Below are 20,972 nucleotides of genomic sequence, written 5' to 3' on the forward strand. Positions count from 1 at the left end.
CCCTGCAGCCTTTCCTTCCCTCAGCTGGTTCACCACCTGTGCAATCTCAGAGAAATCGGGTGGTTCACACCAGTTGGAGGATTAGCCTCAGAATCGTGGACCCAGAGATATCCAACATCCTAGCCAGAGGATCAGCTTTGAACAGCGTGTCACAACTGCAGTGTCATCCGTAAAGGTCGTTCCATCAGCCACCCTAACTGCCACTCTCCAAGGAACAGATTTAGATGTGCGTAAAGCTTTGATTCCTCTGTAAGCAGGAAGTGGGTCGCAAGTGGTGTGCCACTTGCTCACAGATTCCTCAGCCATCCTTCTCAGTTCCTGGTACAGACCAGAGTTGCCATTGAGCTGTGCGCTGCAACTCCTTTTGATTGCCCAGCGAGATAAAACACCTCCTTCTGGGAACACCGGTAACATCAACACACCTTTCAGCTACCTTCAGGGACTTGTCACGGAAGATCTCCCACATCACATTAGGATTGGCAGTCGCACCCAAATCCACAAGTTCCACACACAAACTGCGTTCAGACTTGTTAGAAACAGCCTGGTCTTGGAGTCTGGCCAAGTCCAGGCTCATTTTCCTAGTAGGTGGTAACCTACTGGACCTAAGCTGGATCCTAAGAGTAGCAACAACAAGTCTGTGGTCAGAATTCACAAACTGGGCACTTCTGTAGACCCTGCAGTTTTGCAGGAGCCTCCAGCGTCTGCCCATGAGGATGTGATTGATCTCTTTCAATGCACCAGCAGTATAGGAGTACCAAGTCAAACGATGTGGCTCAGGGCGATGGAACCAGGATCCAGCGATTCGCAGCCCCTGACCTTTTGCAAAGTCAAGGAACATGGAGCCACTTTCACCACAGTCACCAGACCCATGGGGTCCAAGACAATCCTCATAGCCAGTCCTGTCAGTGCCAGTGGCTGCTTTGAAGTCACCCATGACCAGAGGACTCACCTTGTGGGCACCTATCAACCACAGAGCAAAGTTGTGAATATAATGTCTCCCTTACTGAGACATCACTCACCACGAGCATAAACCGAGACAACAGACAAGGCACCCAGGGAGTGCCGTAATCTGAGTCTCAATACGCTCATTGAAAGGAGTGTCACCATTGGAAGAAGCCTATCTGCTACAGCAACAGCTACTCCCCAAGTATGACAGCCATCAGAGTAACCAGACAAATAAAAGGTGTATCCACCTACAAAGATCTGGCCAGTCATAGGTCTGCGCACCTCAGTGAGGGCTGCCACTGAAATGCAGAGTTTACACAGCTCCTCCGACAGCAGAGGAAGATGATCATCTTGCTGGAGAGACAAGATGATCCATGCGCCTACCCAGATAGGCCACCTCAAATTGGGACCTGAGTGCTGCTGTGCAGCGGGTAATGCCTCAACACCACACCAGTTCTAATCTCCAACAGACCTGACCCCACTGGCTCTCCAACAGTTTCGACTCCTATGGGGATGGGCCTCCCGAGGGCTTTTTCCCCATTTCCTTCATGATGCGAGCAGCCTTCCTATGGGCAGCTGCAGCAGAGCTACTCCAAAGAGCAAAAAAGAGTCCTTTCTGTCGTCTCAGAGCTGTGTGAAGTTTTTTTATGATGGCTGGGGTGCCAATCCTGCCACCAACCCCCATTATTTCCCTGCAAGTTGGAGGGCCGCTTGTGCATAATAATGGAAAGAAAATGCAATCTCATTGCAGCTATGGCTAGTTTACTGTACATCTGCAGTTGTGATAACTAAAACAAACTAAACAGCAGCACAAAGTGTTGGCTAACAAGTTAAAAACTAAGAGTTTAACTGTGGAACCTTTTAGCTTTAGTCAAAACTGAACAGCCTTAAGCTATTGCAGAATAATTTCCATTAACATTTCTTGGACTTTAGTAGAATTTATTGCAGTACTATTTGGCTTTTTGTTTATTTGGATTATAGCATAAATCTACTTTATAATGTGAAAATAAAAAGTTTAAGACTTGCCGCTTGCATGGTCCTATACCTTTGTTGTATCAGTTTTGCTGATAAAAAAAGAAAAGTGCATGCTTTTTTAAATAAGAACATAATCATCCAGACTGTTGTATCTTTTTTCTACATTTTACTCTAACATACATTATGACAAGATATATGTATGCATTTGATTACTTGTATGTTATTTTTGGTTGCAAAGTAAAATGGTCAACAATTTTCCTTATGTTTCCAGCTGCATTATATTTTAAGTCACAAAGTGTGAGCTGTTTGAAACAATCAACATTTGTTTCTAGACTTTTTGCAACAAACTGTCTTTAGAGGCAGGCTGGTCAATGAAGAACTGTATTATATTTTATTCTTTTCAAATGAGTGCTTTGTATTTAACATAACATTCTCAAACCTGCTTAATGCAGTGGGTGTGAGAAACTTGTTTTTTTAGTGCATACTTGATAGTTTATGAAGAGGATATACAGTCACTGAGCAAGTTATTAGGAGTACTGTATTAATACTGGGTAGGGCCTCCTTTTGCCCTCATGATTCTCTAGATTTGTCATTTGCACACTTATGCTGTAAATATTCTGTTTTACCACATCCCAAAGGTATTTTTATTGGATTCAAATCCAGTGATTGGGAAGGCTATTGAACTCGTTGTAATGTTCATGAAACCAGTTTGAGACTGCTTTTGCTTTGTGAAATGAGGCATTATCATGCTGGAATTGGTCATTAGAAGACTGGTAAATTGTGACCGTGAAGGGGAAAAGCAGTCAATTAGCAATAATACTGAAATAGTCGGTGGCATTCAAGCAATGATTTACTAGTATTAACAGGCCTTAAGTGTGCCAAGAAAGTATTCCCCACTCCACCACAAGCCTTCCTATGGACACAAAGCAGGTTGGACGAATGGACGCCAGGATTGAAACTAATGCCAGGAGGCTGCCAGGATTAAACCATCTGGGGTATATAACAACATTAGTTTCCAGTGACATTGATCAGACTTTAAATTTTATTAGCTCTTCTACCTCTGGCAATATACCTTACATAACCATTTTGATGTTCCTTTACAAAACCCAACAAGTACAGTGAAGGCTTCTACACTACACATGGCTACATCTTCAACAATACAGTGAGATTTGGTCTTTAGTGTGTTTTAATGTCACCATAGTTCAACTTTTACCTATGATAGACATGAAAAATACTGCAGAATGGGGAGAAAGAATTTGTGTGTGTGTCAGGCAAAATAGGCTTCTTACAGTCAGCCATATATAGTACCACTCCAGTAAGGACTAATAGGATGCCCAGTGTAACAAAACATATAGAGCTTTAATTGGTCTTAAAAGAGCTGTTAATGGGGAACAGAATTTATAGAGAGAATTAAATGAAAGCAGAAAGGACAGAAATACACTACATTATGTCAAAATGGATCTGATTTGGAGATAGAAAAAAGGGTGAGGGAGGAATATCAAAGCATAATCTCAAAGCTGGGAACATCTGGAGACCATTATCATCATTGATGCACCCAAGAATCCATTTACTCTTGGATAGAATATTACAAGTTTGCCACCAATGCATATGGCCTGATTGAAGAAAACTGAGGTGTGTAAAATACCATTTTTGTAGGAGCCCAGATATACCACAGCATTACACCAAATATATAATGAACATGAAACCAGGGGGCCCAAATTTATGACATGAGATTTTATATTAAAAACAGAAAAAAGAAGACTTGAGAAGAATTCAGGAGCAGCTTTACTGGATTTACTTTAGTGCTGATGCAGTATAACGTGGAAGAAAGAGCTGTAAGGTCACCTAATTAAAATCATCAAAAGATAATCTCTCATTTAACAGGAACAAGGAAAAGTTTCTTGTCTGAGAGCCATATTTTGTTTGTCCAGAAGTGTTCATATGGCTTAATTCAGAGAAAAGGTCCAAAAAAGCTGGATGGATGGTTACTTTCAACAAGATAGCAATCAGATTGTTAACAAAGGAAGATATACTAGGTACTGTATTTATTTGCTGCAATCTTCTTCCTTATATCATCCTTTTCCAATGTTATTGACTCTATATACTCTTCTCTTTCCCATTGTAATTTGAAATTCTGGGAATTTCTAAGTGTTATTTGTGTTCTTTCTGCATGTTTGCATTACAAGAGGGTATTGTTCTGTAGCTCATATATTATCTTGTATAACCAGTACAAGGTAAAATATTTTATATGGGTGTGTATATTCAAACTAAATATTTGAAGACAACAAAAAATCATGTTTCTGTATAACCAATTAAAGTATAACTAACAGTCATTATTAATTATATTTGCTGTATACTACAGTTAAAAATGTAAGACATTTGACCAATGAGGTGAGATCATTCAATAAGCTTATTTGGTTACCTAATAACTACCAGATACTTTTTAATATTTGTGACAATTTAACCTTGTCCAGAGTTTCATCTTTTTGCTAAGCTCTAGCTATGAATAAACAGACCTATAGCTCTAGTCGATAATGCATTTCAGTGCACATCTTTTTTTACCTGCATTCTTATCACTCTTTAATATTGTTTTTTATCAGTATGCTGCTGCTGGAGTATGTGAATTTCCCCTTGGGATTAATAAAGTATCTATCTATCTATCTACTGTATGTGGGCCTTTCTGTCCAAAGTTTAGTCTTCAACAAGTGAAATGCATGCTCAATTGGGTTAAGATCAGGTGACTGACTTGGCCATTCAAGAATTTTCCACGTCTTTGCTTTAATAAACTCCTGGGTTGCTTTGGCTGTATGTTTTGGGTCATTGTCCATCTGTATCATGAAACGCCGCCCAATCAATTTGACTGCATTTAGCTGGATTTGAGCAGACAGTATGTCTCTGAACACCTCAGAATTCATTCGGCTGCTTCTGTCCTGTGTCACATCATCAATAAACACTAGTGTTCCAGGGCCACTGGCAGCCATGCACGCCCAAGCCATCACACTGCCTCCACCGTGTTTTACAGATGATGTGGTATGCTTTGGATAATGAGCTGTTCCATGCCTTCTCCATACTTGTTTCTTGCCATCCTTCTGGTAGAGGTTGATCTTGGTTTCATCTGTCCAAAGAATATTTTTCCAGAACTGTGCTGGCTTTTTTAGATGTTCTTTAGCAAAGTCCAATCTAGCCTTTCTGTTCTTGAGGCTTATGAGTGGCTTGCACCTTGCAGTGCACCCTCTGTATTTGCTTTCCTGCAGTCTTCTCTTAATGGTAGGCTTGGATATCGATACGCCTACCCCCTGGAGAGTGTTGTTCACTTGTTGTTGTGAAGGGGTTTCTCTTCACCATGGAAATGATTCTGCGATCATCCACCATTGTTGTCTTCCGTGGACGTCCAGGTCTTTTTGCGTTGCTGAGTTCACTAGTGCTTGCTTTCTTTCTCAGGATGTACCAAACTGTAGATTTTGCCACTCGTAATATTGTAGCAATTTCTCGGATGGGTTTTTTCTGTTTTCGCAGCTTAAGGATGGCTTCTTTCACCTGCATGGAGAGCTCCTTTGACCGCATGTTGTCTGTTCACAGCAAAATCTTCCACATGCAAGCACCACACCTCAAATCAACTTCAGGCCTTTTATCTGCTAATTGATAATGGCATAACGACGGACTTGCCCACACCTGCCCATGAAGTAGCCTTTGAGTCAATTGTCCAATTACTTTTGAGCCCCTGAAATGAAGGGATTGTGTTAAGAAAATGTTTTAGTTGTCTCACATTTTTATGCAATCGTTTAAAGTCTCCACTTCAACTGCATCTGAGTTGTTTTATTTAAAATTCATTGTGGTAATGTACAGAACCAAAATTAGAAAAAAGTTGTCTCTGTCCAAATATTTATGGACCTAACTGTGTATATTGCAGCTTTTTATATTTATATTCTAGTTTTGTTAAGTCAAGTATTTATCTTGTTTATTGTGTGAATCTAAAGTTAGGTGTTAGAGAGCCGAGGTCTTGTGATGCTGCTTGTCAGTTATTTACTATCATTTGGCCTTTAAATATCCCAACAGATAAAACTTTCTGAAAAGCTGAACTTTGAACTTTTTCATTGACCACATGGATGTTTTGCCTTTGACATTTTACTGATGTTGTAATGTTTTGTCCTTGTGATGTGGCAAAAGTGTGAAAGTGAATAACATTCTTTTTTCTTTTCAAGTGTTCAGTTGTTAAAACTTAAACTTTTGGTGTCCGTTGCAGGAAAATAAAAAATGCATGGGTATTAGCCACCTAAGGAATTTTCTAAAGGCCAAGAAAAACAAATTACTGTGACTTAATAACTACTCCACTGAGCAGAATGTTAAAATGTCATTTGCATTTCCGCAAGTCTCACACTTGGATATGGAGAGTTTAATTCCCCATCATCGTCTCCTAGTTAATGTCACTGTGGCACTATGTTGGCTCAACCAGTTCACACAACCCTAGGCAACAGTCTGAAAGTATTCCTTGAAACTTCCCAGGCTAACTGAGAAAGCGTATAATCCTTCTAGTATGTTCTGAATCTAAATACTTGAGTCTCAGAGGGAGTTTATGTTAATCTCCTGATGATTTTGGTTTCATTTGTAGAAAATTTCATAAATGTATTTATGTTTCAAACCCACCTATCCACTTGAGGGTTATGATGAGGGTTATGTAATCATACCAGAATCACTGGGAGCATGGTGTAAGCCAACCCAGGATATAGCAACAGTCCTTCTCAGACCACATTCATCCTTATGCTCTCCATTGTTACACTAGGCCAATTTAGAGTGAACAGGGAGGCTAAACGTCATGTCTTTGGGTTGTGTGAAGAAAAATGTAGTATCTAGAGAAAACCCTTTGAGACACTTGATGAACATGCCAATTCCACACACACAGTGAATTAAGTATAGCTGTAGTTTGATCTCTCCACTCTGGAAATGTGAGGCAGTGAACATAATTTCTCTAACTAAGCCACCTGGACGACCGAAGAGTGAAGAACTCCTCAACTGTGATGCCTCTGTTCCAGTTTATAATACTAGGCCAAAGATTCTGTTTATGATGAAGATGGTGGTGATGATAAACTTCTTATCTATATAGCTGCTTATATATACTGTATAATGTTATATCATCATTAAACTCAAGGTAACTACTAATTTAACTCTGTTTGTCCATTTTGCCCTTTAATCTTCTGTTCTGAGGATTGTGTGAGTGCATATGGGTGGAAAAATTAGGCAATTAGCAAAAGATGAAATAAAATAAACTTGCATAATATAAATTACTGTATATATATATATATATATATATATATATATATATATATATATATATATATATATATATATATATATTCACAAGAGGTAAAAACTGTCTCTCCCAGTCATCATGACTAATTTCCAGTTTTGATCACTTAAATGATGATATGAGCAGTGAGTGAATTCTTCATAATAGTTGGCTGATCTGGGCTGCTACAGACTGTACTAACATTCTGGGGAAAAAATGTCATTTTTTGTTTAATTTTATTGCTTGTATTCTATGAATGTGGTATGTCGGGTGTATAATTAGCGTAGCATGATGACGTCATTGTAAAACTGAACTAAAACAGTGTTGTGTTTTACTTGTTACCATACTTCATTGGCAGTTAGCAGTTTCAGCAGTGTTTCTTTAGAACTACAAAACTCATGTTCATTCCTGGATAGCTGCAGTAAATTCAGGTTTTTGCTCTAACCCATCTAGTTAATTAAAAGTCAATCCTTGCAAATAACTAAACTTATTATCTAATTTTTTGGCTCATTTTCATTTTGAACTGTCAGGTTATGCTTATATTTTAGATTTTTCCTTTTTGTGAATGTCATCAAAATGATATGTGGCATAGAGTAAATTAGTAATTCTTAGTCCTTCACTTTTTCTGTTCCATTTCTTTACTTATGTTTTATCAAAAAAGAGGGAAACAAGTTACATGCTAATCTGCTGGTTCCTTTTGTCACTTGCATCTCATTGTTAAGAAAATGAAGCAAATACCATATAAACAGTTAATGCATTTGTTCAAGACTAAAATAAACAATAAATGGTTCAGATTCTTAGCAAGCATGTTAACTAAAATAAAGAACAAAAATGTTGCATGTACAATACCTGCTTCAACATCAATTATTGGCTTCTAATTAAAAAATGGGTTTGACAAAATCCTGTGATCATTGTGGCCTTCCAGGACTGAACTTGGGCAGCTCTGCTTTAGAAATTGCTTTAGCATATTATGCATTTCCTTCACAGAGTTTTTATCAAGTTGATAAACCGATTGATAAATGAATGGACTATTTTTCTTTGTTGTTTTATCCCTGAACACCCCATTCAATTTTGTTTTGTATACTATCTGTCTACTTTACGTCACAAACTGCAGCAAAATATTAACATGCCACAAAACAATATTATCACTGTAGTTATGTCATAATATAATAATATTGTTATTTTGTAATGTTTTGCAGAAGCTAAACACCTAAACAATTTTTCATTGTGAAAATGAATTTCAAATGCTTAACAATCTCCACAGTAAGGCTAGGAATATTCAGTTGTGATACATAAAAAACACATCTTAGTAAATTGTATAATATAAGCTCTGGGTGAGTCCTTGTAAGGTGTGACCTTGTGTTTGTAGTGAGGTTATAAAGCAGTTATTTTTTTACATGTTATGTTGTTTAATGAATTTATATTTTGTGCTGATGTTTATTTAAAACAGATATTTTGAATATTAAAGAATATGTGCTTTTGAAATTTTGTTATAGCTTTGGCCAGATTTACTCATAGAGTAGACCAACTTTAACTAGTTTGGATAGGTGATCAAAGCATCTAGTGGACACATGTGAATATTACATTATTTATTCAGTTGGTGTGTTGTCTACAGCAGTGTTATCATGGTGATGTGCAATCTAGCAATAAATGAAGTAAGAGGTAAAACAAAACAAATCAAATAATGTTCAGCTAGTTTACATTTATATATTTGTTGTATTTGTGTGTGTATATATATATATATATATATATATACTGTATATATATGGTTTCAATCTGCATTTTAATGCATGATGAGAAGTTGAAATGTATAGTATATTAATTTATATTTTACTTCTGTTTAATTTTCTGTCTTTTACTGAAGTATTTCAGGAGAAACCAAAGGTACCTCCTAGCCATGCTCAGGCTGCCATTGAAGCCATTCGGGAGAATAAGTACTCTTACCTGCAGTCCATTCTGCGGCTCATCAAGAATAGGCCTTTCATCCTTCTCATCATCACTTATGGTAACTCTTCTTCTGAGCTCTTTTGTTTGTTGGCTGAATGTTGGCACTGGTGAAATCTTCACAGGAATGTTTTAATTCCTTTATAATCGCAACCAAAGATTAGTATTACCGGTTCCTTTAGCTTTTATAGCATTGCATAGACCATAAAATTATACCAGTTTTGTTTTGAACAGTCTGTGCAACATCACTACATTTTTAAAGTGCATTAGAGTCAAATGCATCTATGAATATGGGGTCCCACCAGATACCTAAAGATTCTGGGGACACACACAGTAGCCTACATGTTGGGTGTCTTGAGCTTTTGGGACACTACTTTAAATTTTTCAGTCATTTTGTCTCTTTTGTTAGAGGTAATGGGCTAAACATTTTAGATCAATCCTCTCAGTCAATTTTTGTAAGCTCCCTTGTTACTCCATGCCATTTTCCAGGCACATCTAACCCATTGGAATGATGAAATACCTCAGAAATATCTTGGGATCAGTTTTGCATCTTTTTTAGTGCGGTGTGTTCACTACACCTTCTTTTAGCAGGCACCAGGGGACATTGGGAACATCTTGACCTAGTTCACCTAGATCCCCCTAAATCCAGGGAAACAACATTTCTTCTCTAAGACTCTATATTGCTAAGATCACTTCCCTATTACAGAGAGTGAGCCCAGTTATTCGATGTAGTAAGACTCTGAATTGGAGATAATATGTAAAAATTAATATACATTGTATTGTGAGTTGACACAGAAGAGATTTAGATAATACAACTGCTTTACCTTTCATGAATTATTTTGGATTTGTGCTTGCATTTGCCCTTTAAATAGGTATCCTGTGCAGGTTGATTCCTGCCTTACAGAGTGGGTCTGGATTCCTGAACATCCATAGTAAGCTAAGAGGGTTCAGAAAATAGAAGGGAACAATACTTTGACAAAGACTCCTTGATTAGCACTCCAGGAGCCAAATGGAGTTAGCAAAAGAGTACAATACACAAAAAGTACATTTTATCACAAATTCGTGGTGGCCTTATACAGCAACATGGAGTTACCAGAAATTAGTTGCACTGACATCAGAAAACATTGAATCAAAACATCTGTGACATCTGTAAGCTCGATGGAAATGTACACAGATGCAATATAAAAGCATCCTTGACAATGTAACTTATGAAAAAATACTTTTCAAATGTTTTGTGCTATGGCTGACTTGCCATTTATTTTGTCTTTGTACCAGACTTTTATTTGAATTTTACATCTTATCAAAACCTGTGTTCTTATGTTTTACATAAGCATTTCAAGGCTGTGGGGAGTAGCAAGGCAGACTGGTGGAAACAGTCAAGTCTTTGATTATTTTGTTTCATGAGAAGCCCACTGTCTGAATCCTTTAAATGACATGGAATATTTTACTGTAATAACTGCATATACTTTATACTTATACTTATTTTTAATTTGTGAGTCAGAAAAGCTCGATTTGTAGTTACTTTTCAGCATTATATTCTAAGTAGATCAGAGCTAACGAACTATAAGCTAGAGGTTCTTGTGAGATGATCTTGCTAACCAAACAAAGATTTTCCTTGATGGACAATCGTGTATATATAATATAAGTCCTAATCATTAAAATATTGGCATACAAGGTGATGGTTGATGGGGTGTGGGGAGGAATAACAAACTGAAATACATTTTAGCTTTGCAGCATTACCATGGCCATGACAGTAACAAGGTGTTGGCCTGTAAGGCAAAGTAGATACTGTAATTTGGCAAATGTAAGCAAACCATGGATGAAGTAGGTTTCAAGGAGTGTTAGAGGTTGTATTAGGTCTGAAGGTTTCTTTCTACAGTAGGCTACACTGGTTTAGCTGCTCAATGTAGTATAGTGTTCCCCAGTTTCTTTATTTTGGCTGTTTACATGAAAACTCCTCTAACTCTGACAAAACGTAAAACAATTATACTTCCCTTGGGAAAGGTAGTGGAAAGAACCTTCAATAAAAGCAAATTCCTTCCGTTTTAGATTTGTTGTTATAAATATACTACAAAATTGCTGAATTTCTCTACTGACTCCCGATTTAATGGATGTTATCTATCTCATTTTCTTTCCCACCACAGTTTCTCTTTGGTTTTGTAAGAATATCTACCTCTTGTGCTAAAGAAGGCATGCCTGTTTATATCATATGAATTTAGGACACAAAGTTGTATTTTATTTAAATATGTCATATGATTGTGGGACATTAAGTTATGTCTATTTAGATGCTATATCCTTTATAATAAAAATTTCGAGAAAAAGTTCTGTAGTATATTGCATCTAAAGAACCTTTTACAGAAAAGTACTAAGCACTTAGTTTTTTTTGTAGCAACAATAGCTATTTTTTTCTTATATAGCCCAAAATTACACAAGGAGTGCTGCACAGGCCCTGTTGTTTGATAGCCCCCCTACCTTGACTCCTTAAAGGCTGGTTTACGAGGTGTGGCAGAAAAGTAATGAGACTGATTTTTTATTTACCAAAGTTTTTATTTTTTTCAAAGATCAATGTTATCCCCTTCAAAGTAGTTCCCTTGGGCAGCTACACACTGATGGAGACGTTGTTCCCACTGTTGGTAGCAGCGCTAAAAGTCTTCAACCGGTATGGTCTTCAGCATGTCCGTTACACTCTTTTGGATGTTTTCTAAAGTCCCGAAATGACGTCCTTTGAGGACATTTTTCAGTTTTGGAAAAAGGAAAAAGTCACACGGACTGAGGTCAGGTGAATAAGGGGGCTGAGGAACCACAGGAATGCCTTTTGAGGTCACGACGGTCTGTTCTCACAAGAGGGTCACACGTTCGAAGTTTTCATTGGTTTTCGAAGTTGAAGTCCTCCCTGAGCGGTGTTCATCTTCAACGTGTTTTCTGCCTTCCAAAAATGATTTGTGCCAGCGAAAAACTTGAGCTCGGGATAAAGAATGTTCCCCATAGGCCTGTTTTAACTTTTCAAACGTCACACTTGCCTTTTAATGGCACAACGTTGCTCCAAATTCCGCTGTTCCATTTTGCGTGACGCACAACCAAAAACACAACTTCGCTAATAGCAGTCACAAAAATCACGTAGTTAACGGAAGGAGTTGAAACTCGCACTGATCTATGGGAGGGTACTGATACTATCAAGGACAACAGCGCAGTGTTGCCAGTCTCATTACTTTTCTGCCACACCTTGGTATACTTCACGTTCAGAATGCGTATGCGCCCGCATCATGGCTGCCACACGTTCCCAGCGTTCATTTCATGCTTCCTCTGAGCAGGTCCTCAGAAATTAACGTGACGCTTGTGCGAGTTGCAGTACCAGCAAAAAGTTGGGGGGCACAGCGTGCTAAAAGTCCGAATGTGACGTCAGAGTCTCTGTTTACTATCTACATGTGACAAAAAGCCTCTATGCCGATCCTATGGGGATTGATGTGCGTGCTTCGCTGTTTGATGAATTGTTCGATGGGGTGAAGCAAAATGCCGACATACAGATGCATTCGTGGTGCTTTTATATTCAAGTTCAAGCATTGCATATTCCCGATCGTAATGACACGATACATTTTAAAAGTCTCACATACCGTCTTTTGTGCCGTCTTTTTTGTTTTTTGCAACTTCACAACAGCAACATAGTGTATAGCGCTGTATTTGAGCCACTGAGAAAAAAATAAAGGACATGGTGAAAATGTGCATTTTGAGATTAAAGTGGAGATTTCGGCTTTAATCTCGAAATGTCCACTTTAACCTCGTTGTTTACTTTATCATTAAAGCAGACCATCGTAAACGTCATCCCAGTTTTTAATCGCTACAAGCTTCTTGGACCTGACAGCAGTGGCAAGCAGCAGTAGATCACCAGAACAAATTAAATGTATGATATTCCAACTCTTTGCACATTTAGAATCTTTAGATTTATACTTTATCACTTTCATGATGAAATGCATTAAAGTGTGTATATTACATTTTACGTATAATTTCATTTAAATAATGAATACTGTTAATAACTACACATATGGGGGGAATAATTACACACATGAGAGTGACACGGTGGCAGAGCGGTAGCACTGCTGTCTTGCAGGGAGTTATGTTGCTGGTATTTTCTGCTTGTATTCCACACTGTGCTCCGGTTTCATTCCAAAGATATGCAGATTTGGGGATTTGGTGCCGCTAAAATGACACTAGTGTATGTGTGTGCTTGTATTCACCTTGCGATGAGCTGAGGCCTCATCCAGGGATTGTTTCTCACTCGTGCCCAATGCTTGCTGGAATGGACACATCCCTGGATTGATGGATTTAATCAATAAACATCCTTTTCAGAGATATTGCGGTAAGCTGTCATCGGAATTTAATAGGTGTTCTAGGCAATTCACAACACAGAGAAGCTGAACATGTTCTCACCATGATAATATCTCGCACTGCCACCGGGTGGATTCCTCCAGATTTATGTAAAGTACGCGCGCAAGTATAAACACTACAACACTTGTGTAGCAGGAGCGTCCGGTGCAGCATGCGTCGTGTCGCATGAAGTATAACTCCGGCCTTAGAATACAAGAAAAAACTACCAAAAAAGACATTTGTAGAAAAAAAATGCAAGAAATCTTAGGAAAAGCAATTCAGAGAGGGACTCCTTTCCAGGTAGGCTGCACGTGCAATGAGTGTATTGTTCTCTTGTTATGATCATTGGGAAAAGTGATACATATTATTATGTTTTACCCTACAAGTTACAGTTGTTTGTTGTTCATTATTTATTTCTGTTCTTCACCCAGCATTTTATCAACCCTTAAGTTAGCTTTGTTGCTGAACAATGTTAGTTGTCAGTTACAAGATAACCTCTAGGTCTTTAGGTTGTGAGAGGAAGGTACATGGATTTATACTCTACGCAAAGAGTTTTTTCTCAGTATTCTAAAGATATGCTGCACCACCTCCAAACCCAGTGCCAGTTTGCTACTTCCCAACACCCACTCATTTGTTTAGATTGGCAAAAATGAAATACAATTTATTCAGTTATTTAAGGCCAATTTTATGCCTTACATTTTCAACCCATGAACTGTTTATTCTACATGTTGTTGACTGGTAGAGGACAATGCAACCAACAACAAGAGCATCAGTGTGTTATGAAAATGACAAATTATGTTGTCACAGAAACTTACTCTTTGTAGTATTTCTGGTATATTCTGTTCTGTAAAATATTCTTCCATATATTTTCTCCTTTCAGGTATAAACACTGGATCATATTATGCTGTATCCACATTGCTGAACAAAATGGTCATTGCACAATATCCAGTAAGTATTCGTAGTTTGAAAGACTGTTTTACTTTTTGTTTCGGCACTTTGGTTGTTACAGTCATATGAAAAAGTTTGGGAACACCTCTTAATTCTTTGGATTTTTGTTTATCATTGACTGAGCTTTCAAAGTAGCTATTTCCTTTTAATATATGACATGCCTTATGGAAGCAGTTGTATTTCAGTAATGACATTAAATTTATTGGATTAACAGAAAATATACAATATGCATCATAACAAAATTAGACAGGTGCATAAAGTTAGGCACCCCAACAGAGATATTACATCAATACTTAGTTGAGCCTCCTTTTGCAAATATAACAGCCTCTAGACACCTCCTATTGCCTTTGATGAGTGTCTGGATTCTGGGTGGAGGTATTTTTGGTATTTTCTTCCATACAAAATCTCTCCAGTTCAGTTAAATTTGATGGCTGCCGAGCATAGACAGTCTGCTTCAAATCATCCCATAGATTTCCGATGATATTCAAGTCAGGGGACTGTGACGGCCATTCCAGAACATTGTACTTCTCCCTCTGCATGAATGCCTTTATAGATTTCAAACTGTATTTTGGGTCATTGTCTTCTTGGAATATCCAACCCCTGTGTAACTTCAACTTTGTGACTGATGCTTGAACATCATCCTGAAGAATTTGTTGATATTGGGTTGAATTCATCCGACCCTCGACCTTAACAAGGCCCCAGTCCCTGAACTAGCCACACAGCATGATGGAACCTCCACCAAATTTGGCAGTAGGTAGCAGGTGATTTTCTATCAGTCCAAAGCACTTTGTTCTAAAATGAATCTGGCTTGTCTAAATGAGCATTTGAATACAACAAGCGACTCTGTTTGAGGCGTGAGTGCAGAAAGGGCTTCTTTCTCATCACCCTGCCATACAGATGTTCTTGGTGCAAATTGTGCTGAATTGTAGAACGATGTAAAAATACACCATCTGCAGCAAGATGTTCTTGCAGGTCTTTTAAGGTGATCTGTGGGTTGTCTATAACCATTCTCACAATCCTGCGCATATGCCGCTCCTGTATTTTTCTTGGCCTGCCAGACCTGGGTTTAACAGCAACTGTGCCTGTGGCCTTCCATTTCCTGATTCCATTCCTTTTGGTTGAAGCTGACAGTTTAAACCTCTGAGATAGCTTTTTGTAGCCTTCCCATAAACCATGGTACTGAACAATCTTTGTTTTCAGATCTTTTGAGAGTTGCTTTGATGATCCCATGCTGTCACTCTTCAGAGGAGAGTCAAAGGGAAGCACAACATGCAATTGACCACCTTAAATACCTTTTCTCATGATTGGACACACCTGTCTGCACAGCCAGTTTTTCACATTTGATTTAATTTCTAAATACTGCTTCACTAAAAATCTTTGTTCGGAAAACACCCGAGTACTCAGATGTTCCAAGGAAATGAAAGACATACATACCACTGTTATCTTTTTTGTTAAAAGTAAATTAGAATGCAGGTTGAGAGGGTTTCCCAGACTTTTCCATATGACTGTATATGTTTGATTGTCTAACTTGATTGATTTATAACTCTGTAAGTGGTGGTCTCTGAAGAGTGCTTATTAAAAAAATTTTTAAATAATGCATTTCTTCATACTATCTTAATTTTTAACATGAACAGTCTTCTTCTGTAAGATTTTCCAGATAGTAATCTTAAAAAAAGGTGAAACATTTGGAAAATATATTTTATTGGTACATAAATATAAAATATTGTTAATTTTAAACCCAATGTGCAATACGGTAAACAAACTCTTAAAAGATCCTGTATAGTGTAGTATAGTATTATGTGGGCACAATGTTTTCATCATCCATGCTTTGTGCTGAAGCAGTTAAAAAGGAATATATAATGTTTGACTATACTGTAAACCTTTTGACTGCAAGCTTTCATATGATACTGAAACTGAATGTGTCCACAGTTCATTGCAGTATAGCTAGCCATCACATTTTAAAAAGAGCTGCTTTGCCATCTATGCACAGACCTTATGAACAAAACAAGGGTGCAAAGTAGATGGATGAGTGATTATAGTTACTTCACCCAAGCAAATAAAAGAAAACTGTATTCATATGGAACACGTGGATGTTTGTTTCTGGCTGGATTTTAATGAGATACTCCAAAAATCAACGAATCTTCAGCACTGGTTTATTCTTATGCTGTTTTCATAATGCAATGTTATTTGCTTTCTTGGTTTCATTTGAAACTATTAATTCATTGTAACTAGTGCCTGTCCAGTTTGAAGTTAAGTATGTCTGTGTTAATATAGAGTCATCTGTGTGACATTGCTCTTTCTTAGATTTATTTAGTTTGTAACGTCTTATATTAGGAATGATTTCTCTATCCACCTGTGTAAAACTCTTATACATGTTCTTTAATTGATGAATTTCACAAATTGGCTATCTGAGCTTTATTTTTGCACCTTTTATATGAATTCCTACTTTATTTATTCTTAAATCAAAGCTACAATATGTTACCACTGATGAAGTTATAAAGGAATAAAACGGCTTCAGGAGTATTTCACATGTGACAGCAATAAAATATAACTTAATGATGTACAATGTAAAGAAACCATCTGTTAAAGTGTGTCATTGTTTAATAACTTGTATATCTCTTAAAGCATGTCTCATATGGTGTTGGAAATGCTCTTGTTTGGAAAGGGGTTTAAAGTTTTGTCTAATTAGTGTACTGACATTGTACTGCAACCTCCTGGAGTGTTACTTTTTTTCTTAAATTCCCTTATTTCCCACAGAAATTGTACACCTGTTGTAAAGATTGAAGTGAATACAAAAGATTTAAATCCTTTTTAAAAGCATGACAAATGATGGGTTCTTTTTGTTTGATTTATAATACTTTTCTTAAATCCATTCAAACTAATTTCACATAAATGTGTTGAAATCGTAATTTCCTGTACAATGAAAATCATTTGTTTCTAGTTCTACCAGTGCAGAACTATATAGTGACAATACTGCTGTGATAGAAACAGGGCACCCAGTGAGCCCCAAACCCCAACATGAACACACAAATACAGTCCTGGGTTCAAAAAAGGGTTGTTTATTATACAAAGATACCTCAGTAAAGCACAAAGCACAGGCTTTCTCTTGTTCCAGTACCTGTCCTTCCACCACCGCCTTCCTTCCTTCCAGCTCTGACTCACCTTGACAAGGGAGTATGGTCTCTTTTATTGAGAACTTGGGAGTTCTTCTGGTGCCAGGGCTGCTGCCCGTTGGAAGTATTTCTGGGTCATACGGAAGAGACAGCATGAGTGCCCACACTTGTCCTGGAATGGTACCACTTACCTCACCAGGAAGGTGATCTCCAGGTGCACTTGAATCTCTTGGCTCTATTGAAGAAAGGATGGCTCTAGTGATGAGCTGGTACTCTTTTATTATCATTGCAGAGCTGTGAAGTCTGCTACAGTGTAATTCCCATACCATACTGCTAGACAGCTAGTCAACTTGTTCTCTCTCCACTGACCATTTGTGCAAGTTAGTGGGAGTATGAGAGACTGACTGACTTTCTATAGCTTTTTCAAAAATTAAGAGGAGGAATATTATATTTATGTTTGGTTATTTTAGTCTGACATTTGAATTACAAGTTACTGTACTTGATATTGTCCTAACAGTTTAGGTATAATGATGATGTTTCTTGGATGTTTTCTTATTTTCTGTTATGTTTTTTAGCTTGCATATTTCACTGTTGCTCCTTCAAGGGTCAGTACTGGGTGTGCTGTTCATTTTAAAACTGTATATACTGGGGTGCCCAATGCGTCGATCGCGATTGACCGTTAGATCGCATAGTTAGTGCAGGTAGATCGCGTTGCATTCAAAATAAAATTTTTTTAAACGTTAGTCTATCATATATCCTCCCTATGGCATTTGCCAGTATGAGATCTCTTTTCTTCTAACACACTGGTCATCCTGCACGCACGATCAAACGCGCGAGCTACTGCAAAACTCTGGCTGTGATCTAGTTAGCCTTCCAATTTATATCGACTATAGAAGGGATTTAAAAAAAATTAGTTTGGGGAGGGTATGGGCTGGATGTGGAATTGGAAGAGTATTTTTTATCACAATTTCACAATCGAAGTGCGTTTGTCTGATCTGTCAATCTAGGAAGGAAAATGTGGAAAGGCACTTTCAAACTGTTCATAAAAACTACGAAACTGACTTCCTACTAAAAAGCGATCCGAGAAAGAGAAAGGAGAGGGAACTAAAATCGCAGTTAATTGGACAGCTGTCATTTTTCACTCGACTGAATTCAAAAGCAAAGGCAGACACACCAAAGCATCGTTCCGGGCGAGTCACTCAATCATTAAGCATAAGAAGTCCTTCCAAGGTGGAGAGATGATAAAAAAGAGGCCTTCGTTGAGACAGATGGCTAGGGAGAAATTCCTGAAATTTGTCTGTTAGACTTTGACAGACGGTTTCAAGACTCAGTTTTACTTGAGACAATCACTACATTTAAGTGCTATCCATTTAGGGAAGATGTGGAGGGTGATTCACTCGCATCAGAAATTGCAACACTGTTTCACCTAAAACTCCTCTACAGCGGAGGATGAGATTTTGACACTACAGGATGACATTCAGCTGACGTTTTGGGCTCTTGGACAGTTTTGGAACCTACTCACAGAGGAAAAGTACCCAAACATGAGGAAATGTGCTACCTTCTTGACTGCATTATTCGGCTCTACTTATTTATGTGAGTCAGCCTTTTCCTATATGAAGATTTTTAAATCCAAATACTGTAGTGACCATAAATGTATTGAACTGTCATTGTGCCATAAAGGGTATTCAGTTATGCAATTTACGGAAACATATATTTTATGTATATATATATATATATATATATATATATAGCATTTTTAGTGTAGGTAGATCATTTCAACCTGGTCATTTTAAAAGTAGCTCACAAGCCCAAAGAATGTGGGCACCCCTGGTATATACAATATACTGTGACCAAAACGGGGTCCCAGTGAGCCCTAAACCCAAGACTCGGCAACTTCCAACATGTTCTTAGAGTAAAACAAAGGATATTTATTCTAAAAATGCACCTCTTCACATTATTCACTCCAGTTATTAGCCATAATTATAAAGAATCATAAAAATATTATTTTGCTACTTGTCTTCTACCTCCTGGCAGCTGGACCTGGGAATGCTTCCAGTGCTGTGCTGTGTTTCCCTGGATTCTCTTCTGGGACATAGAAAGTAGTGAGGTCCTCCCCCTACAGTTCCCTCTGTCAGTCCTCAGAGACCCCACTAGGGCTTCACTTCCAGACTCCAAATCCCAAGCAAACCTCTGGGTGTCCTAATTGGGGTGCCATTACGAGGACCACTGCCACCTGGTGTATGCGGGATGCGGTGATTGCTTCAGCTTGTCCATCCACCAAATGATAACTGGCTGGGCTCAAAGTAATCTCTCTGTCCTGCCGGCCAAAAATCCTCCTTCTTCGCAGCTGGGATGCCTGTTCTCCTTTTGCAAAATATAAATGATCTTGGTAATATACTGTAGTTTGAAGATGTGATAAACCACAGGATTACTATTAATTGCTATAATTAGTAAAAGCTGGTGCACACAGCAAAGAATATTAAGAAGAGTTTAGGTAGGGATTCCTTTCCATGGCCAACCCTGCACGTACACCTTCATTACTCTCTGCTTCCTTTCATAGTCTCACTTTACATGTATCTGTGTCCCAATCACAAAATGGGAAGTAATGTGGTATAATGTCCCCTTTTGGTAAAATCTTTGTAAAATTGCACATTTTTTATACATGATCTTTCTTTTTGCATTCCAAATGAATTAAGTTACATTTGTTAATTCTTCCTACTAATGGGAGATGAATAGTTGATCATCTATTGACATCTTGTTTAATATTTTATATCAAATCTTGTTTTTTAATAGAATTTGAATAGATATTTAAAGTTTATTTGTATTTGTAATTTCTAGATATTTTGAACAGTTGTTTGACAATTAAGGAAAGCTGTTTCTTCTACTTAGTGATTTACTTTAGGTATCATTTCTTCAGCAAACTGCAGCTGATCATCAATAAAATAAAACTTTAATTTAACTTATACTTTACTGCAGAGGTTGTCACATCCTCAGAGGGCCTGAAGTGGCTGAATGTTTTTGTTCAACTGTGTTAATTAGAATTAAATTATGGCTCAACAACAAAATTGATGCACTTAATTTTAGTTAATTTACTCATAATTTGTAATTTTAATTTAAATAATATACTCTGTTTTTATTTTTTTATTTTTTTTTAGCCCCCTGCCAAAGGAGTCACTTGTTCACCATCTATCTTTGTATTATTTACTCCTGTGTTTGTCAAGAAATGTCTGTTTTAAAAAAATATTTGGAAGGAAATGGAAGAGGAAAAAGTGAAGGAGAGAGTTCCTACTCAGCTCCAAACCATAAATCATTCAGATAATTTATTTGGAAAGAAAGATTCTACAATATGAGAACAGTCTGACATGGAATAATAACCTTCAATAGCCAAAACATATACGGTA

At 37.6% G+C, this 20,972-nt stretch overlaps 1 protein-coding gene across 2 annotated transcripts in view; it reads left to right on the top strand.

The window, feature by feature from the left end:
* Nucleotides 1–20,972, top strand: part of flvcr2a (FLVCR heme transporter 2a) — a 76,370-nt gene that overhangs the window by 34,593 nt on the left and 20,805 nt on the right. For both annotated transcript variants that reach the window (XM_039741317.1, XM_039741318.1), the window contains exons 3-4: nt 9,069–9,209; nt 14,391–14,458. In XM_039741317.1, the coding sequence (XP_039597251.1) occupies nt 9,069–9,209; nt 14,391–14,458 (209 nt within the window). The remainder of the gene's footprint in view (nt 1–9,068; nt 9,210–14,390; nt 14,459–20,972) is intronic.

This window comes from Polypterus senegalus, chromosome 18 (genome assembly GCF_016835505.1).
Source record: "Polypterus senegalus isolate Bchr_013 chromosome 18, ASM1683550v1, whole genome shotgun sequence".
NCBI classification, from domain to species: Eukaryota; Metazoa; Chordata; class Cladistia; order Polypteriformes; family Polypteridae; genus Polypterus; species Polypterus senegalus.